General features: G+C 40.4%; 1 protein-coding gene across 1 annotated transcript in view; it reads right to left on the bottom strand.

Annotated features, from left to right (window-relative positions):
* Nucleotides 1–7,141: 7,141 nt before the first annotated feature.
* The window catches only part of lrrn1 (leucine rich repeat neuronal 1), a 16,531-nt gene continuing 5,936 nt past the window's right edge, over nucleotides 7,142–17,736 (bottom strand). The window contains exon 2 of the mRNA XM_020592634.1: nucleotides 7,142–9,832. Within this exon, the coding sequence (XP_020448290.1) occupies nucleotides 7,521–9,674 (2,154 nt within the window). The 5' untranslated portion in view covers nucleotides 9,675–9,832 and the 3' untranslated portion in view covers nucleotides 7,142–7,520. The remainder of the gene's footprint in view (nucleotides 9,833–17,736) is intronic.

Here is a 17,736-nt window from a genome sequence, read left to right on the forward strand (position 1 = left end):
AAAGTCAAAACTCAGTATGTGTAACAGATTGTTATGCAACACTGTAATCTGCTGGCTTTAATTTATTGTAATAGCCTACCAAATCCAAAAGATGCATGTGGGAGGCCATGTTTGCATAGTTAAACACACACAAATACAGTTAATATAAGAAAATATCTTACACTGTTTTAATGACCAGGCAGTCGATGGAGTAATGGAGTGAGCCCACTGATTGTACTGCCCCATTATTGTTTCACGTTAATGTTGTCTGTTTCCCACTGCAACAGGAAATAGTGTGCTTATTAAATGTGTCTTTTATTTATTGTGTTTCTGAATTTAGCCTATTGTACCCGTGGATTTTGGCTTCCATTACTGCAGACCACTTCATAACCCTGTGTGAATAAAGACAGAACCTAAGAGAAGGAGCTATGTCTAAGAAGATGGAAATGAGGTTCAAGCATCTGTGTCAGCACTGAGACTTGACACACATTCATACAACAGTATACTGTAGGCAAAAAGCAAAACTCTTTAATTGGGCCCTGGGAGAAAACACCAGAACAGTTGCTCCAGCAATTCATTATGCATTTACCAGATGATTAACATTACTGAAATGCATTATATTTCCTTTCTCTTGATGTGTTTTGTAACTCACTACAGTTGTCTTTATTCAGATAGTACAGAAGTAATGATCATAATTCAATCCTATGAATAAATAAGCCATAAAACTACTAATAAAAAAACAACTAGTCTGCTCATGATTGTATGCGTCATTATCCAAACTAAATGTCTGTGTCATTAAAGGCTAACAACAAAGCCACATGTCTCACTGGGTTCCTTCCAAGAACCTTAAGCTCTTAATCAGATTCCTAGAGAGATGTCACACCACTGTTAAAGAAAGAGTTCATATTTTGATGACACTAGTGGAACTCATTGCTTCACTGGCCCTCTACTGCAGAGAATACATTTGTTCAACTATTATACCACTGTTCAGTGATCATTCCTCTAAGGGGCCATTTACATTCTGATAGAAAAACATCACGTGTTTGGTGTTGGCCTAACAGGAAAGAGTTTGCATGCCTTCAGGAAAGCACAGTACATCTCTCAAACACAGCAAACTTTCTGTCATCCGCTAGTTGCTGACTCAACGCTATGCATCAATATTGAAAACCCATAAAACATAACTGATCAAGGCTAGGACTACATCATGCTACCTGCTTTGTGATACTGCTGGCACAGTGGTGTTTGTTATATATAAAGCAACAATTTGTCATTGTGTTTCGATGTTCATTCATCAACACTGAGATGCATTATATTTTGCCTCTGGCAGGGGTGGCCAATCAGATTCTGGGGGTGGCCAGGGCATGTTTCCACCTTACAAATGACATTTTTACCATAAGGATTTGGTGGAGGTCATGCAAATCAACTTCACCACCTTCTGCATAGTGTCATTTGTCAATGCTTGCTGGGTAGCAAGCACTTTGTGTGCAGTAAAATTTATCTTTGTACTTGTGAGAATAATAACAGAACAAGCTCACAGGTGCTGTCTCTGCAGGGAAGAGGTGTGAAGTCACACCCACACTCCCCCATCCACTATCTATACTGCTTATTCCTGAGTAGGGTCACAGGGGGGCTGGAGCCAAAGCCAGCTGACATAGGGTGAGAGGCGGGGCCAGGTCTCTGGTCTATCACAAGGCTGACACTTAGAGACAGACAACCACACACATATACACTCCCAGTGACAGTTTAAAGTCTCCAATCTGCATGTCTTTGGACTGTGGGAGGAAGCTGGAGTAACTGGACGGAACCCATGTAGGCACAGGGAGAACATGCAAACTCCAAACAGAACCCGGAACCCTCTTCCTATGAGGCGACAGCGCTAACCACTGCATCACCATACCTCCCACATGCTCACCAGAACAATGAAATATCTGCGGCTGGGTCAGCGTGGTCATTGCATCCAACAAGGAATACTCATGACTTTGTTTACGCATGCCTTCTTATTTGATTACATAAACAATCAATGCAAGATGGTGACCTTCTCTTGAGCACTGTTAATGATCATCTTTTGTGATGGACCTTATTGCATTGTCCAAACACATGTAGCAAGGAACCAGGGCACTCTGAGCCACCAAATGCTGAGTGCTGTGTGGGTTACAAAAAGCAGTGAAATGCTTTCTGCTTTCCTCATTGTAGTTTCATGTTCTCAGCTCCACTCATCTTTGGAAGAGGCATTTGTTTGTTGGTTTTGTTTGTTTGTTGCTCTTGTTGGCTTTACATAGTTTTTGTTTCAAGAAAATTATATCACAGTTGACAGGCATATGGACAATTTAACAGCCTTATACTGAAAAAATAAAAAAATGTCTACTTATGTCTATGAATGTATTAACTGTGATTTCTATAGAAGGGTTTGTATTGCATAGATAGCCCTGCTTGCAGCAACTGTAATATTTACTGTAGCACAAGCAAACAAATATCCAGGCTTGTGAGAGCTACTGTCAGACTGCTCTTGCTCAAGAAAGACACTAATTGGTCATAAACAGTAATAGGTGACATGTCATTGTATTATAATTCACTGTCAACATTCTCTTTAGCACTAGAAAATGACATGTTGCTTACGTAATGATTTACATTACATAGCATGCACACAACTGAGATTTAAATAGTATTTGGCAAATTGTCGTATTATATTTTAGTCTTATGTTTGTAAAACATTCCCAGAGCCTAGAAAACAGAGTTTTATTTTAACACAAGCATATTCACACTGAGCTACACAATGTGTAACAGTGGCCTTGGCTCAGGGGCAGAGTGGGTTAATCCCTGATTACAGGTTGGCGGTTCGAATTCCGTCCTCTCCACTCTACATGTCGAAGTGTCCTTGGGCAAGACACTGAACCCCAAGTTGCTCCTGGTGGCCAGGCCAATGCTTTGCACAGCAGCTCTGCTGCTATCACTCTGTGTGTGAATTGGGAAATCTGTAACGCGCTTTGTCCAGGTAAGGTAGAAAAGTGCTATGTAAGTGCAGACCATTTACAATACATTATGACTCTTTTTATTATTATAACTTGATCCACTGGGTCCAATATCAGCTTGAAAGTCTAATTAAGCCATAGCACATTTTTTATTTTACCTCATTCATGTGCTTATGAAGTCAACTGGAAGTCAGCCAGCTTGCCTGCTGGGAGTCTTACCCTGACACAAGTGTGCAGACTTTATGGGCCCAAAAACTTGGAAGCATGAGGAACATCTTGGTAAATTTTATGGCTGAAATCTGAAACCATGAATGAAGATTTCTTCTGGGAGGAATAGACTGGAAGCTGTCTTGTAATTTGTTATCCACTTCTCTTTATCCATGATTCAATTCCTATAACACATCTAAGGTGTAGACATGGTGTTAGCTTTGGCCTTTGGTCTTTTAGCACAGTATTATGTATAGTCATTGAGCGCATATTCAAAGCCTGTTTTATCAAATTCTTATCTTTAAATGTCATGCATCATGGCTGCCACACCCCTCAAGTGCTCATCTGGAGTTTCAGCTATGTGTCATCAGAAACTTCAAAGTGAAATTCAATAGGTGTTCCAGATCCAAGTGGCTGAAGAACTTTAGGTTCTGGCTCAGACTTCTGCCTTTTCACTGGATAGAGAATAAATTAATTCCTTTTTCTCAGCAACTACAATGGGTATATTGAAAAGAAACTGAAAACAGAGAGTCATCCTATTGTGCGAGCCACTGGGCACTTTACCTCCTAGAGTTGAGCGAAGCCCCAATCAGGCAGACCACACATCTTCAGTCCTTGAAAAGAGGATGAATATGTGGCTCCACATGAAGCATCAACTGTGTAAATATTTGTAAAATAACATTTTGTTTTTCATAGTTTTTTGTTGTTCACCTGACAGAAGAAAAAGAATCATGAGGACCTTGCTCTCCTTCACCATCAGTGCAAAGATGGAGCTTTTCTCACTCCACATCTTTGGAGCATACAGTACATGATGTTTTAGTGGTTTCCTACCCTGCAGGGTGTTGACCTTGTCAGTGGTATTTCAGGCTCTGGGGACTTCACTCACTTGGCTGCCAGCACCTGCAGGTAGATGGAGGGAGGGGTTGTCATGGAAACAAGCCGCTGGGATGGGACATGGTGCAGGTTTCAGCATAGGCTTTGAAAAGCTTTCATTGATATCTGTCCCAATGAGTTGATTTCCAGTCTGTTACTAGGCTACTCACTGAGTCGGTATAAAGGCTCGTCCATTCTGCACAGATAAAAGGACGGAAAGGCATTTTTCAAAGTAGCAGTTTAAATGTGCAGGTTTAACAGATACAAGACTGCTGCTGCTAAGCCCTCCTTCCGCCAATCATTTTCAGAACAGGACACGGGTGTCCCTAAAGGGTTAGTGACATTCACTGACATTTTTCCTTCATCTCCTGATGTCTGTGTACATGAAGGAAAGCAGCAGTATAGGGAGCATTTTATCTATTTCATCCTCATCATTTCCTGTAATGCACGCAAAGCCAAAGTGGTTACTGGCAGTAATATTTTATTTAACTATTTTGTATGTCTGAGTATTTTTGAAATCAGACTATAATCTACTATAGCTTTAAGAAGTTATTAAAATGTTTTAAATGTTTAGTGTATTTGTCAACTATTATAAGCATCTATAACTAGTGTGTCCTTAGAAATAAAACGACAACGACACTTTATCAGCTGCATTAGTGGATGGAGTTTGCTCAGTTGTCATGACTTGGTAAGTATTTATGAATAAGTATTAACATAAAAAAATGTATGTGCTACATTTAACATTGTTGAAATGAATTGCTTTAACAGTTATCCAAGTTGTCTGTTCTGTCATGACATATATTTAGTTCACCACACGTTGTTTCATTTTCCGAGTCAATAATTCAATGCATTCATGTTTATTTGCAGTGAGACTGGGATGAATTTAATGTTTAAAGACCTCATAGAGTCTTATCATCCCAGCAGAACACTTTGCTGTCAGAGTGCAGGTCTACTTGTGGTTCCTAGAGTCCATAGAAGTAGAATGGGAGGCAGAGCCTTTAGGTACGTATCAAGTTCCTCTCCTGTGGAACCAGCTCCCAGTCTCAGTTTGAGAGCAGGCCTCTCTACCTTTAAGATTAGACTTAAGACTTTCCTTTTTGATAAAGCTTATAATTGGGGCTGGATCAGGTGACCCTGAGCCTTCCCTTAGTTATGCTACTGGGGGGGCCCATGATGCTCTGAGCTCCTCTCCTCTCCATGCATCTATATGCCAGCATTACATGTCACTAACTTCATGTCTCCTCTCTCCCATAGTGTGTCCTCTCACTCACCCTGTACCTTTCTGCAGGTTGCCCTGGCTCTGGAGCTCTATGTTTCTGATGAGCAGTGACCGGCCACATCACTGAATTGAATAGAATAACTATATTCTTGTATAGTTATTAAAAATAGATTCATAAACATTTTAAACATGCCCTTATACACTGCCCAGCCACGTTATTAATCACACCTGTACAATTGTATGAAATTCAAGGCAACACTTCCACCATAACATCTGTTTATGAAACTATAACAAACAAATAATTGCTACATTTCTGATAATTTCACCAAAAACTGCAACATTTTGAGTTTCATAAACAGAGGCTATGGTGGAAGTGTTGCCTTGAAGTGCATATAATTATACAGGTGTAATTAATAAAGTTGCCAGGCAGTGTATCTGCTTATAGCTATATTCTAGGGTGTTATACAAAAAAATTATGAAGGGTTTATACTGTTTATAAATGCTAAACATGGGATTCTAACAAATTTTTGTAAAACTGTAAATTTATTCTAAATTATATGCAAATTATCATTTTAAATTTATTCATCAAGGTGGTGTTTCTTTTATACAGAGATATAAAACCCATATAAAGTCAAACAAGCTAAGGCTACCACAGTACTCTAACATATGCTCAAATTTGAGTGTCTATAAAACTTTAACCTCAATAAAAACAATCATTAATGCCATGAAAACAGCTGCTGCCACAAAGGCAACATTTCAGATGTTTGATGAACTGTTCATTGTTTCCTCTACAATGAAGAATATTTGTCTCCATTCCAGCAATAATTGAGGAGAAAAGGGGCAGAGAGAGCACACAGGAGAACACGCATGTTGTCAGGGGAGACTAGACAGAGATTGTTTGACTGCACCACAAAAGTCCAAAGCTGTCAGTCAACATCAGAAATAAACCAGGCATCTGGGCTCCCACTGGGGATCCACATTTCTAGACAGTGAGCCACTGAGATTGGAATTTGCATTATGGTAGAGTTATGGAACTTACAGAGACACCAATGGGCTGCAAGTAACTCAGCATCTTACGGTCTCAATAGTTTTTGCGGAGAGCAGACAGATGTTTCACGACATTTTTATGTCAGACAAAACAAGCTATCTGTAATAAAAATGAAAATCCAACAGGGCAGGATGGTGAATTATTTGCAGTTTGAGATGTGCTGTAAATTACATCCTACATGGAGTACAAAATGCTGAGAATATAAAACATTTGGATGATTATAGCAGGGTTGTTGATGCCAAATAATGTTGCAGTCTGTACTTGTTGTAACTGTCCATTAGCCATAATCACCATCTCCTTTGATCGTCTCAGCTGCATTACACTCCCTGTGTTGTGCTGGATATGCAGATGTACGGCTTGTATAATAAAACAGAAATGGAAAAGCAAACAAAAAACACTTGCTGTGGAAATCATGGTTTAAAAAATATGAGGAAAGAAGATTTTATTTAACTAGTTCCTCAATAAAAACAACGTCTGTTTGTGTAAGCCACAACATAACCAGTGATTGTAGACTTATCCTAGCAAAATAAGAAAAGAAATATTTCAGAAATTTTAAAAGCCTTACATCTATTTACCTAGTTTATAACATTCATATTTCTATTGCTGGTTTACAGTAGTTGTTCAGCAAACGTAATGTCTAAATTAAACATACATTAAACATGTTAATGTACAAAAAGTAATTTAGCTGATACAACATTACAGAAGAAGTGCTAACATCATTCAATAGACAGTATATCAATTCTAAATGTACCTTATCAGCTTATATTTGAGTTGATAGACAAATCAGTATATATATATATATATATATATATATATATTTCAGTGCACAATAGTCAACAGTGAAACTCTTTTACAAGAGAAGGAAAAGTTGAAATCTCCAAGAGCTCTGTCACACACACACACTGAATCCATGACAATACTCATGCTGTGTTCATCAAAATGTACTAAAAATAAAGCACAGTGACTACTAAGTCCAGGAAGCTAAACAAAGCTGCCCTACTATGTTTCAAAATGGGCAAGAGGTTAAAAAAAAAAAAGCATTATGCTAAACTAAAGATCTAAAAAGCATTTGCTTCAGAGAGAAAGTCTGAGAGGATCAATGAAATCAAAAGGAAACATGAAGGAAAAAAATGACTTAGTTTACTTTTACACAAAGAAGCTAATATGTATATTTGTGCTCCTGAAATAAAAGTGTCTCTGTCACTCACTGGACAGTTAGTAGCTTTCACCACATGTAATAGCTGCGTGTGGTGTCCACCTGGCTGGGTTTGGTCTCAGAAGAACCCTCCTTCTCCTTGTCACTGTCCGCCTCCCATAAGTTGATAAGAGGAGGATACAACTCGTTTAGTGGTATTGACGAGGTTTTCTGCATGTACTTTTTTAGAGAGTGGTGATAGTTTTTCCTCTTCCATCTCTTTGCAATATACACAGCCAAAGAGGCCAGGCTGATGATTGCAAACATTGTTCCCATGACTGCTGTGAGAGCAGTGTTGGTCCCTTGGTCAGATATTTCCACAGTGAAGGTTGCTTGCTTAGTTGTCACATTCACACATGACTTCTGTGTTTGTTGGTGGATGTTGGAGACGGTGAGGCACACCTCATACTCAGTAGCTGGTTGTAAATGTGTAAGGTTGTACTCATGGACATCCACAGGTACCCTGGCAGTGTAAGTAATATGTGGGTTGTCTATTTTCATGGTGGCAGATGACCACTTCAGGTTAGAGGTCATTACATTGGAGTTGATCTTCCATGAGACCAGGATTGAGTGAGATTCTGTCTGTTTGACGTAGATCTTCATAAGCTGGGAGCTGTCTAACAGAGTGCCGTTCACTCGTATAACTGTCACTCTTGTGTCAGCTCCCTCTGAGTTTTGAGCCACACAGGTATATCTGCCAGAGTCTTCTACTTGCACGTGAGAAATTCTCAGTGTGCCTTCACTGCTAAGGCTGTACTTGTCGGACAGTGTATCCATCATTACCTTGTTCCCCATCGGTGTCACCCAGTAGATTTCAGGCTCAGGCTGGGACAGCGCCCTGCAGTCCAAGTCCACTATCATGCCAATGTCCAAATTAAGGTGGCTGGGGAAGGTATCATGTGAAATCATAGGCAGGCACTGGTTTGCTAAGTTTTTCTGCAGCACCTCCCGCACATGCATACCCCTGGCCTCTGGTGGCATGGCACAAAACATGGACAGAGGTTCCATAAAACGAACAGTGGTTTTGTTAGAACTCATCCACTGGATGACGCAGTCACAGCGAAGAGGGTTGCTGTGAATGCTGATCTCACGCAAGTTGGGGAGGGAGTCCACTGTGGACTGATAGAGAGCATTCAGGGCGTTGCTGTTTAGCATTAGACTCTCCAAGGCTGGGACATCGCGAAAGGCCTGACGGTTAATGTAGGAGAATCTGGGATTGTTTGTAGCCTCCAGCTTAGTGAGCTCAGGAAGGTTGTCCAAAGCATAACGGTCAATAGAAACAAGCTCTACCATGTTGTTTATACCCAGCTCCTTCAGTCTCAGCATGTTCTTGAAATCTCCTTCCTGAATCTTGTGCACTGGATTTTTGTTTAAATCCAAGAACTTGAGGTTAGGTAGCTTCTGAAGGGCTCTCTGAGGAACTTGGACCAGCTTATTGTCATAGAAAGAAAGGCTCTCAAGATTGTCAAGTCCCACAAAGGCATTTCCAGGAATGTCTGTCAAATCCATCCCAGCAAGAACCAGGCTTCTCAGGTTGCCTAGTGGCTTGAAGTTAAAATCCATAATTCCAACAACAGGGTTCTCTCCAATCATGAGGATCTCCAGATTGGGTGTAGATTCAAACCACTGACTGTTAATGGTCTTGAGCTTGTTGGAGTTGAGGTGAAGTCTGAGCAAGTTGTGGAGCCCAGAGAAGGCATTGGTGGAAATGGTGTTAATCTGATTGTGATTGATGTAGAGCTCCTGCAGGTTGCTGAGGTCCTGCAGACAATAATCGGGCATTTCTGTAATCTGGTTCTCCTCCAGATGAAGTGTGGTGAGCTGAGACATATTGGTGAGGCCAACATCCCGAATGCTACTGAAATTGTTCTGGGACAAGTCCAGTTCAGTCAGGTTGAAGAGCTGCTCCAGCTCCTCACTGGTCCTGGCAATGTAATTGCTCTGTAGGAGGAGAACCTGAGTGTCACTGGAGAGGTTCCCCGGAATGCGTGTTAAGTGAAGGTCATTGCAGTCCACAGTGATAGCTTCCCTGTAGGTGGACTGTGGTGTAAACCAGGGTCGGATCTCACACACACACAGCTGCGGACACTCGTTGCTTTGAGCAAAAGATAGCCCTATTGATACCAGGATCAAGCCAGCAAATGCCTGGCCTAAAAGAAGGCATTCTAACCTCCATCTAGCCATACTGGGGAGAGACAGGAGGATGGCCCAGTGACTTTGGGAAAGGATGTGTTACAGTCATCAACCAGATTTTCCAATGATTAGGTCTTTCAGTCCACTGAAATGATCAGTTCAAGCCAAAGATAGAATTTTACGGCAGGATCTTGGAGCTGCAGGATAATCTGTAAAAGTAAGACAAAAAATGTCATTATACAGAAAACAGTCTCTACTTCAGGTTTATAATGAAAATAGTACATAAAACCTCATTATTAGCCTTGTTAGCAGCATAGCTCCAGTGATGCAAATGTTGGTTTGTTGGCCTGTTTATCATTCAGTCTGTCAGCAAGTCTGTGCACTACTTTGAATCAAAGATATTTTGGCAAATACTGCATGACTAGCCATTAAATTTGGTGTAGACATTCATGTTCCCCAGAGGATGAATCCTAATGATCTTGGTGGTCCCCCAACTCTTCCTATAATGCCACCTTCAGTTTGGTTCATTTAGTGAAATATCTAAACAACATTTGCATAGATTATCATGAAATTTGGTACAGGTGTCCATGTTGCCAAGATGAATCCTAAGCACTTGGTGATTCCTTGCCACAGATTTTGTACAGACATTCACAGTTACAAGAAGATAAATCCTTATGACTTTAGTGATCCCTGACCTTTCCTCTAGAGCCAGCATGCAGTTGACATGAAGCCTTTATTGGACAGATTGTATGAAATTGGGTGCCACCATCAAGTTACATTTTTAATACCTTTTGACCTAAAACCCACAAAATTGATGACATTCCCTGCCTCTGCTGTGTTTTATGTTTAGTGCTAATTAGCAAATGCAAAAACATTAAACTGCTGTGTACAGCCTCACAGACCAGAGGCTGTAGATTCTTACTGTAGATAACAGTTACTGAATTATTACACGAACTTTCATGTTTCTTTTAAATGTAACAATTACTTCAGACAACAGACTAAGAACAACAACTGCTTCTCTACTGTTCTTTTGAGATTGCAAGTTATGTGCTGTATAAACAGTTTTGAGAAAATGCAAGTTCAGCTCATTACAATGCATGCACAAAACACTGCTCTGAACTACTTGGAAACAGACCAAATTCCACTGAGGACTTTCATCTATCCAACAAGCCCATGAGGACTCGATCATTAGTTTCATCAAACATCAATAAACACTATAAGATATCAGTGTGTCCCACCCCTCAAAGAAAAAAAAAAGATGCAAATCTTCATTTTTAATGCAACATCTACATTTAGGGCAAATATGAAAAAAAAACAGTAGGCTAAGGATTTTTCCAGGATTATTTGGAAGAGAAAAAAGAGCAGCAATCTAACTCTAAGGACAATTGTGATTACAAATAGGGATTTGAGGAGAGATTTGTGAGATGATGAGAATGAGACATGCTTGCTTCAGCTCCTGAGAGGTGCAATGGGCATCTGCTAGCGCATATGGCCGTAACACTTACTGCACTGATTTGGAAGACAAAGCATTATTTCTGGCAAAGAATAGCAAGTTTTTCCTCAATGCCATTGCCAAATTTTAACACCCCCCCCCCCCAAAATAAAATTTGGTACGGATATTCTTGTTCCCCTTAAGTTGACTTATAATAACTTTGCTGATCCTGGAATAATGCTGAAATAACTGCCAAACTAATGAGCTTCCCATGAGCCTGAACTTGTGTTTAGTGGTAATTATCAAATATTAGCATGCTAATGTGCTGATCCAGGATGATGAACATGATAAAAAATTATATTTGCTAAATATAAGCATATTGGTATTGTCAATACAGGTATACTGTCAGCGTTAGCACAGCATTGTAAAGTACAGTCACACGGAGCCGCTATCATGGCTGTAGTTTGATTATTCAGTGTAGGGTACACCTGCCTTTTACAGTTCCTTTTGTTTTATCTACTGTATCAGATGTGTGTCCAACTCAACAGTTCTGTTCCCATGTAAATTCTCTATATAGACATGCTGTATCTATGGAAAGGTTCTATCCTGCACTATTCCTTACTGACAGGATTAAAGGACTTTCAGACAGGACATAGTATGCGCTGCGCTCACAAAGGGGGGTGGGCGCAACACACTGCGCACATGTACAAATCGCACACATTAGGCGCCAGTTGCTAGGTGACCAAAAAAGCTTTCCAGGAGGTGGTTAGCAGATATTAACTAGTTTTTCGAGCAGCTGACTTGGATGCACGATGTATCTACCTACATGTTAGCAAAAAATGTCTGGCTTTAGTTGTACTGATGAGGAGGAGCAGATGAGCTGCAACAAAAAAGAAGAGGGTATGGGTCTGCCAAATCAGCTTCTCCTCCATTTTCTTTGTGGTCTCTCAGGTTCCCTGCAATACGCCCAAATTGACCTTTTTTATCTTCAACTCAGCGCGCAGGGACAGCACCTGTGTCCTTGCGCTGCACTGAGCACAGCGTAGATACATTCTTGCACCACACAACACATAGAAATTACTGGGTTCGATAGCTGAGTGCAGCACTCACTGCATCTTGTCTGAAAGCCCCTTTAGTTTGTCAGAACTTCTTTAACAAGCCCACAGATTACCAGTATCCCACAACGCTTGAGGGCAGAAACACACCAGGCCAATGGTCGGCTGTGGGCCACCACTGAGCCATCAGTGAGCGTCTGTGGGGGCTCATCCCCCTGGTGTGTCCTGTATCGTTGGCACTAGTTAGTCCCTGTTGGCTGCTTTTCAGCCGATTTTTCATGTTGAATCAGAGTTGGCGATCTGGCCTCATAAGTGAGAGAGAGAGACCACTCTGATTGGCTGTTGAACTTAGCAAATCAATGTACAAGAAGAGAATGGTCTGGGAAAAAACGCTTCAGCCTGTCACTGTAAATCCATGATTTCACCCATTTAGTGCAATTTCTCCTTGCTTTTTGCCTCCACAACCTCGTGTCTTCTTCCACACCCAAAAGACCAAGGCCAGAGAATGCCAGCGCCATTTGTAACTTCTTATCAGATATATTCTCGATTAGAAGCAGCTATAAACAGCAGATGTTTTGAATGAGAGGTGTTTTGTTTATAGCTTATACTTCCACAGTCTAGCTCTGCTTCTTTCCCTTTCTGAATAAAGAAATGCAGATACCACCAGCTGCTGGTAGGGGGAGGAGAACATACATGTTAGTCAGTCTTTGGCTGTAGTCTGTGCAGTGTGTTCAATTGTCAACCCAACTGGCCCAGACAAAGCCGACGTGAGGCAATGCACTGGTCGGCCTTTGTCGCTGGTTGTTCTTTCACATCAGCTTGGTGTGTCTCTACTCTAAGAAATCCCATTACTCCATTAGATCTGTTTACTAAAGCAGGCATCTCACCCAGCACAGAGCCATACAGCAGCACCACAGCGCCACAGCCTTCTCCACCACACAGTTTTATGGTCAATACCACCCTAAGAAGATGACTCTTAAGAGGATTTCAAACAAGAGAGCTGACTAACTGATGTAAATGCAAACTGCCTGGCAACAGCACCAGGGAGACAGAAACATATCTATGCTCCTCCTATATTGGGAATTCCCTGAGGGACAGGGTGGAGCATGGGTTAAACAAGGACTGTGAAGTATCTTGTCTTCAAGCTGAAGCGCTGTATATTGTAATGATTGCTGTGCCAGTCAGGATTAGTAGATGGAGAAACAGGAGTGGAGATTAGGGGAATAGTGTAGTGGATTCAGACCCAGAAGAAAGAAACGGGTCACTTAACACTTTAATTAAAGGCAACATCAGTGGAATCTAAGACATATACAGCGTAGACCTAGAGAATGGCTAATGCATGGGTAATCTCATTATAAAAATAAATGCTTGAGTGCTTGTTTGTGATAAAATATTTGGTCCTGTTGCAAAACTTAAAGCAATTAGATTTCATTATCATATTGATTCAAATGTGACATAGAATACAAACGCTGATATATTGTATTTGTTTGAATATTTTTTAGAGTTTTGTATCCATACTGCTGAGCCACTGTCATTAATCAATTACAATGACCTTCATACAAAGACTTCTGACATTGTTGTCTCAAAAATGTGGTGTTGTTTTATCCAAACCTTGGGTTGCACTGATACATTTTCTAAGACGACTAAAATCAAACTAAATGTAGTTTCAGCAAGTATATAATTGACAAAACTTTGTAAATGTACAATGGCAGATTGAAAGCTTTAATTAAAAATAAATTCAGTGAATAAATGCAGTTGTGTCCCTTTGGCTCATTCTTATATGGGTAGAATCAGACTTGTACCTCTAAAATGTAATATTAGTTTTGGACATAATCGGTCCATACATGTTATTAAAAGATTATGAAAAAATAATTTGCAAGAAGATCAATTTCACAAAGTCCCTTTCTCAGTTACTGATTAATTTTCTGCAGCAATCACTGTCTGTGACTTATATCACTGATGCCAATTAACAATACGTCATTAATGGAGAAAAAACTGATTACTCAAGGTGGTGTTAACATACAACTGATTTCCTGTGGTTTGTCAAAATGCATCATGCTCATCTCATGCTGCTCTGAAAGTCTGTGGGAGTGTCGGGTGAAAACACTGAAACCACGAATACTCCTGAACTCAAAAATGACGAACAACTGTTTAACGGTCTAACTCCACAATTTAGCACTACACAGTTCTCAGTCTTTTCATGCAACTATTTTCTGACATGTATAATGTGTTTAGAAACAAATCACTGATCTTGCTTTAGCCTGACTTTAAAGACAGAATTTGAGTAAGTAATTTAAACTCTGTGTGGCCTGTACAGTCCTCGTCTAACACCAGCTGCCCATAGTTTAGTGGACAGACTCTTCTTAATAATCTAGAGACCTCACTGTGAAGATTTGTTACTGACAACTGATTTCTACTGATGTATGACCCCCTATCATCTACAGAAATGCTTCCAAACCTTTTCTGTTTGTGACTCATTAAAGTAAAAGGGGTCAGTCTAGTTAATTCAACCAAAGTATGACTTTTTTTCTTTGCCTGGTTGTTTTAACAGTATATATAAATAATATTATCCATTAACTCACCAATAAAAAACTAACAAAATCTAAGGCATGCTAATGAGAAGACCAAAAAAAAAACTCTTTGGTAGATAAGAATGAAAATAAAACAGATTCTCTCATTTGTTTGCAGTTTTTGTGAAACACTATCACTGTAAGAAAGCTATGAAGGAACAGTCATTCTATGGAAATCTGGTGGAATGTCTGGGACTCTCTGGTCTATAGCTACTGTATACTGACTATTAAACTCTAAAACTCTAACTTGTTAATTGCCATCATAACATCATGTTGAAAAATGTGACTTCTGAAAAGCATCACCTAAAAATAAGTGCTGTAGGTGGCAAAGAGTGAATAATTTTCTCATTAACTGCCAGCACCACAGTAGCTCCACTTTACCTATTAGGAACAAAGGATGTGACACAGTGAGAACATAACTGTACCAAACCAAGCTCTCAGAATACACATTTTTATCTGAAGAAGAGGGATGGAATGTTCTGAATAAGATCTGATAACTGTGGTCAACATGTGTGTGTGAGGGAAGATGTAAAAGTTCTCATATGCTCTATCTCTAAAAACTAGACAGGGTCTCAAGGCCCAGTTTTCAGATTCCTGTCTGAGTCTGTCTGGGGACACTCTCAAGGAAGTCCTCCCTGGAAGGACATAAGAATTGAGAGTGACAGGAGAAAATAAAAATGGGATTCAAACTGGATAACAAGCCACTTGCTATAGAGCTCTCTTGGAAAACACCAAGTACAGGTGCTGGTCATAAAATTAGAATATCATCAAAAAGTTGATTTATTTCACTAATTCCATTCAAAAAGTGAAACTTGTATATCATATTCATTCATTACACACAGACTGATATATTTCAAATGTTTATTTCTTTTAATTGTGATGATTATAACTAACAACTAATGAAAACCCCAAATTCGGTATCTCAGAAAATTAGAATATTACTGAATACCAATACAAAGAAAGGATTTTTAGAAATCTTGGCCAACTGAAAAGTATGAACATGAAAAGTATGAGCATGTACAGCACTCAATACTTAGTTGGGGCTCCTCTTGCCTGAATTACTGCAGCCATGCGGCGTGGCATGGAGTCGATCAGTCTGTGGCACTGCTCAGGTGTTACGAGAGCCCAGGTTGCTCTGATAGTGGCCTTCAGCTCTTCTGCATTGTTGGGTCTGGCATATCGCATCTTCCTCTTCACAATACCCCATAGATTTTCTATGGGGTTAAGGTCAGGCGAGTTTGCTGGCCAATTAAGAACAGGGATACCATGGTCCTTAAACCAGGTACTGGTAGCTTTGGCACTGTGTGCAGGTGCCAAGTCCTGTTGGAAAATGAAATCTGCATCTCCATAAAGTTGGTCAGCAGCAGGAAGCATGAAGTGCTCTAAAACTTCCTGGTATACAGCTGCATTGACCTTGGACCTCAGAAAACACAGTGGCCCAACACCAGCAGATGACATGGCACCCCAAACCATCACTGACTGTGGAAACTTTACACTGGACCTCAAGCAACGTGGATTCTGTGCCTCTCCTCTCTTCCTCCAGACTCTAGGACCCTGATTTCCAAAGGTAATGCAAAATTTACTTTCATCAGAGAACATGACTTTGGACCACTCAGCAGCAGTCCAGTCCTTTTTGTCTTTAGCCCAGGCGAGACGCTTCTGACGCTGTCTGTTGTTCAAGAGTGGCTTGACACAAGGAATGCGACAGCTGAAACCCATGTCTTTCTGTGCGTAGTGGTTCTGGAAGCACTGACTCCAGCTGCAGTCCACTCTTTGTGAATCTCCCCCACATTTTTGAATCAGTTTTGTTTCACAATCCTCTCCAGGGTGCGGTTATCCCTTTTGCTTGTACACTTTTTTCTACCACATCTTTTCCTTCCCTTCGCCTCTCTATTAATGTGCTTGGACACAGACCTCTGGAAACAGCCAGCCTCTTCTGCAATGACCTTTTGCGTCTTGCCCTCCTTGTGCAAGGTGTCAATGGTGGTCTTTTGGACAACTGTCAGGTCAGCAGTCTTCCCCATGATTGTGTAGCCTACAGAACTAGACTGAGACACCATTTAAAGGCCTTTGCAGGTGTTTTGAGTCAAATAGCTGATTAGAGTGTGGCACCAGGTGTCTTCAATATTGAACCTTTTCACAATATTCTAATTTTCTGAGATACCGAATTTGGGGTTTTCATTAGTTGTCAGTTATAATCATCACAATTAAAACGATGGCCTGGGTTTGCCTTTGAGCTTTAGTTTATTTGGCTGCACTAGGGGTGTAGCGGTACACAAAAATCACAGTTTAGTACGCACCTCGGTTTTGAAGTTCAGTTCATTTTTGGTACAGTAAGGTAAAAAATTGCTTGTAATTTATTATGTTGTCATTTATTATGAACCTTAGTAAACTTCACGAGTTTGTCATCTCACCTGCCTCAGCTTTACTCCGGCCTTTGGTTAACACTCATTGCCTTCATCTCTTTCTCGTTGTCTCCAAGTCTCAACCTACATATTCTCTTCACTTCCCTCAGTTAGTTGCTGGGTCATCTGCACACCACTCCCTGCTTTGCTCCCGTTGTTCCTGCCTCATTGTAAATAACTCCTGTTTTGTTTGCAGCCTGTAGAGTTTTGGACCCTTTGTCCTTGCCTCGTCTATTGGACTTTGCCTGCCACCTCGGGTTTTTGGTTTGTTCCCTTTGGTTGGGGCATTTTGATACATGTGTTTTCAGTTCATTATATTGCTTCCTCACAGTGCTGCCTAGTTGTCAGTTTTCTTTTTATACCGTTGTGTTGCTTTGTCAGGTTGAGCTCCTTTAGTTGTACTCTTTGTCTTTTGTCTCGTGTTAGTTAAATTAAACTTGGCTAGACACCAAACATCAGGCTGTGTCTGCATTTGGGTCCTCTCCTAGCCCAAACCTGACACAAAGATACAGCTTAACACACCATAAAAAACAAAGAGAAATAAAGGAATCAAATTACAGGTGGAGAAAGTGACATAAACCACCCCATGAAGTCAACAAACATCTTTTCAAAAACTGAAGTTACAACAACAATCCTGAATTAAAGATGCAG

Source organism: Monopterus albus, unplaced genomic scaffold, assembly GCF_001952655.1.
Source record: "Monopterus albus unplaced genomic scaffold, M_albus_1.0 scaffold18.1, whole genome shotgun sequence".
Lineage (NCBI taxonomy): Eukaryota > Metazoa > Chordata > Actinopteri > Synbranchiformes > Synbranchidae > Monopterus > Monopterus albus.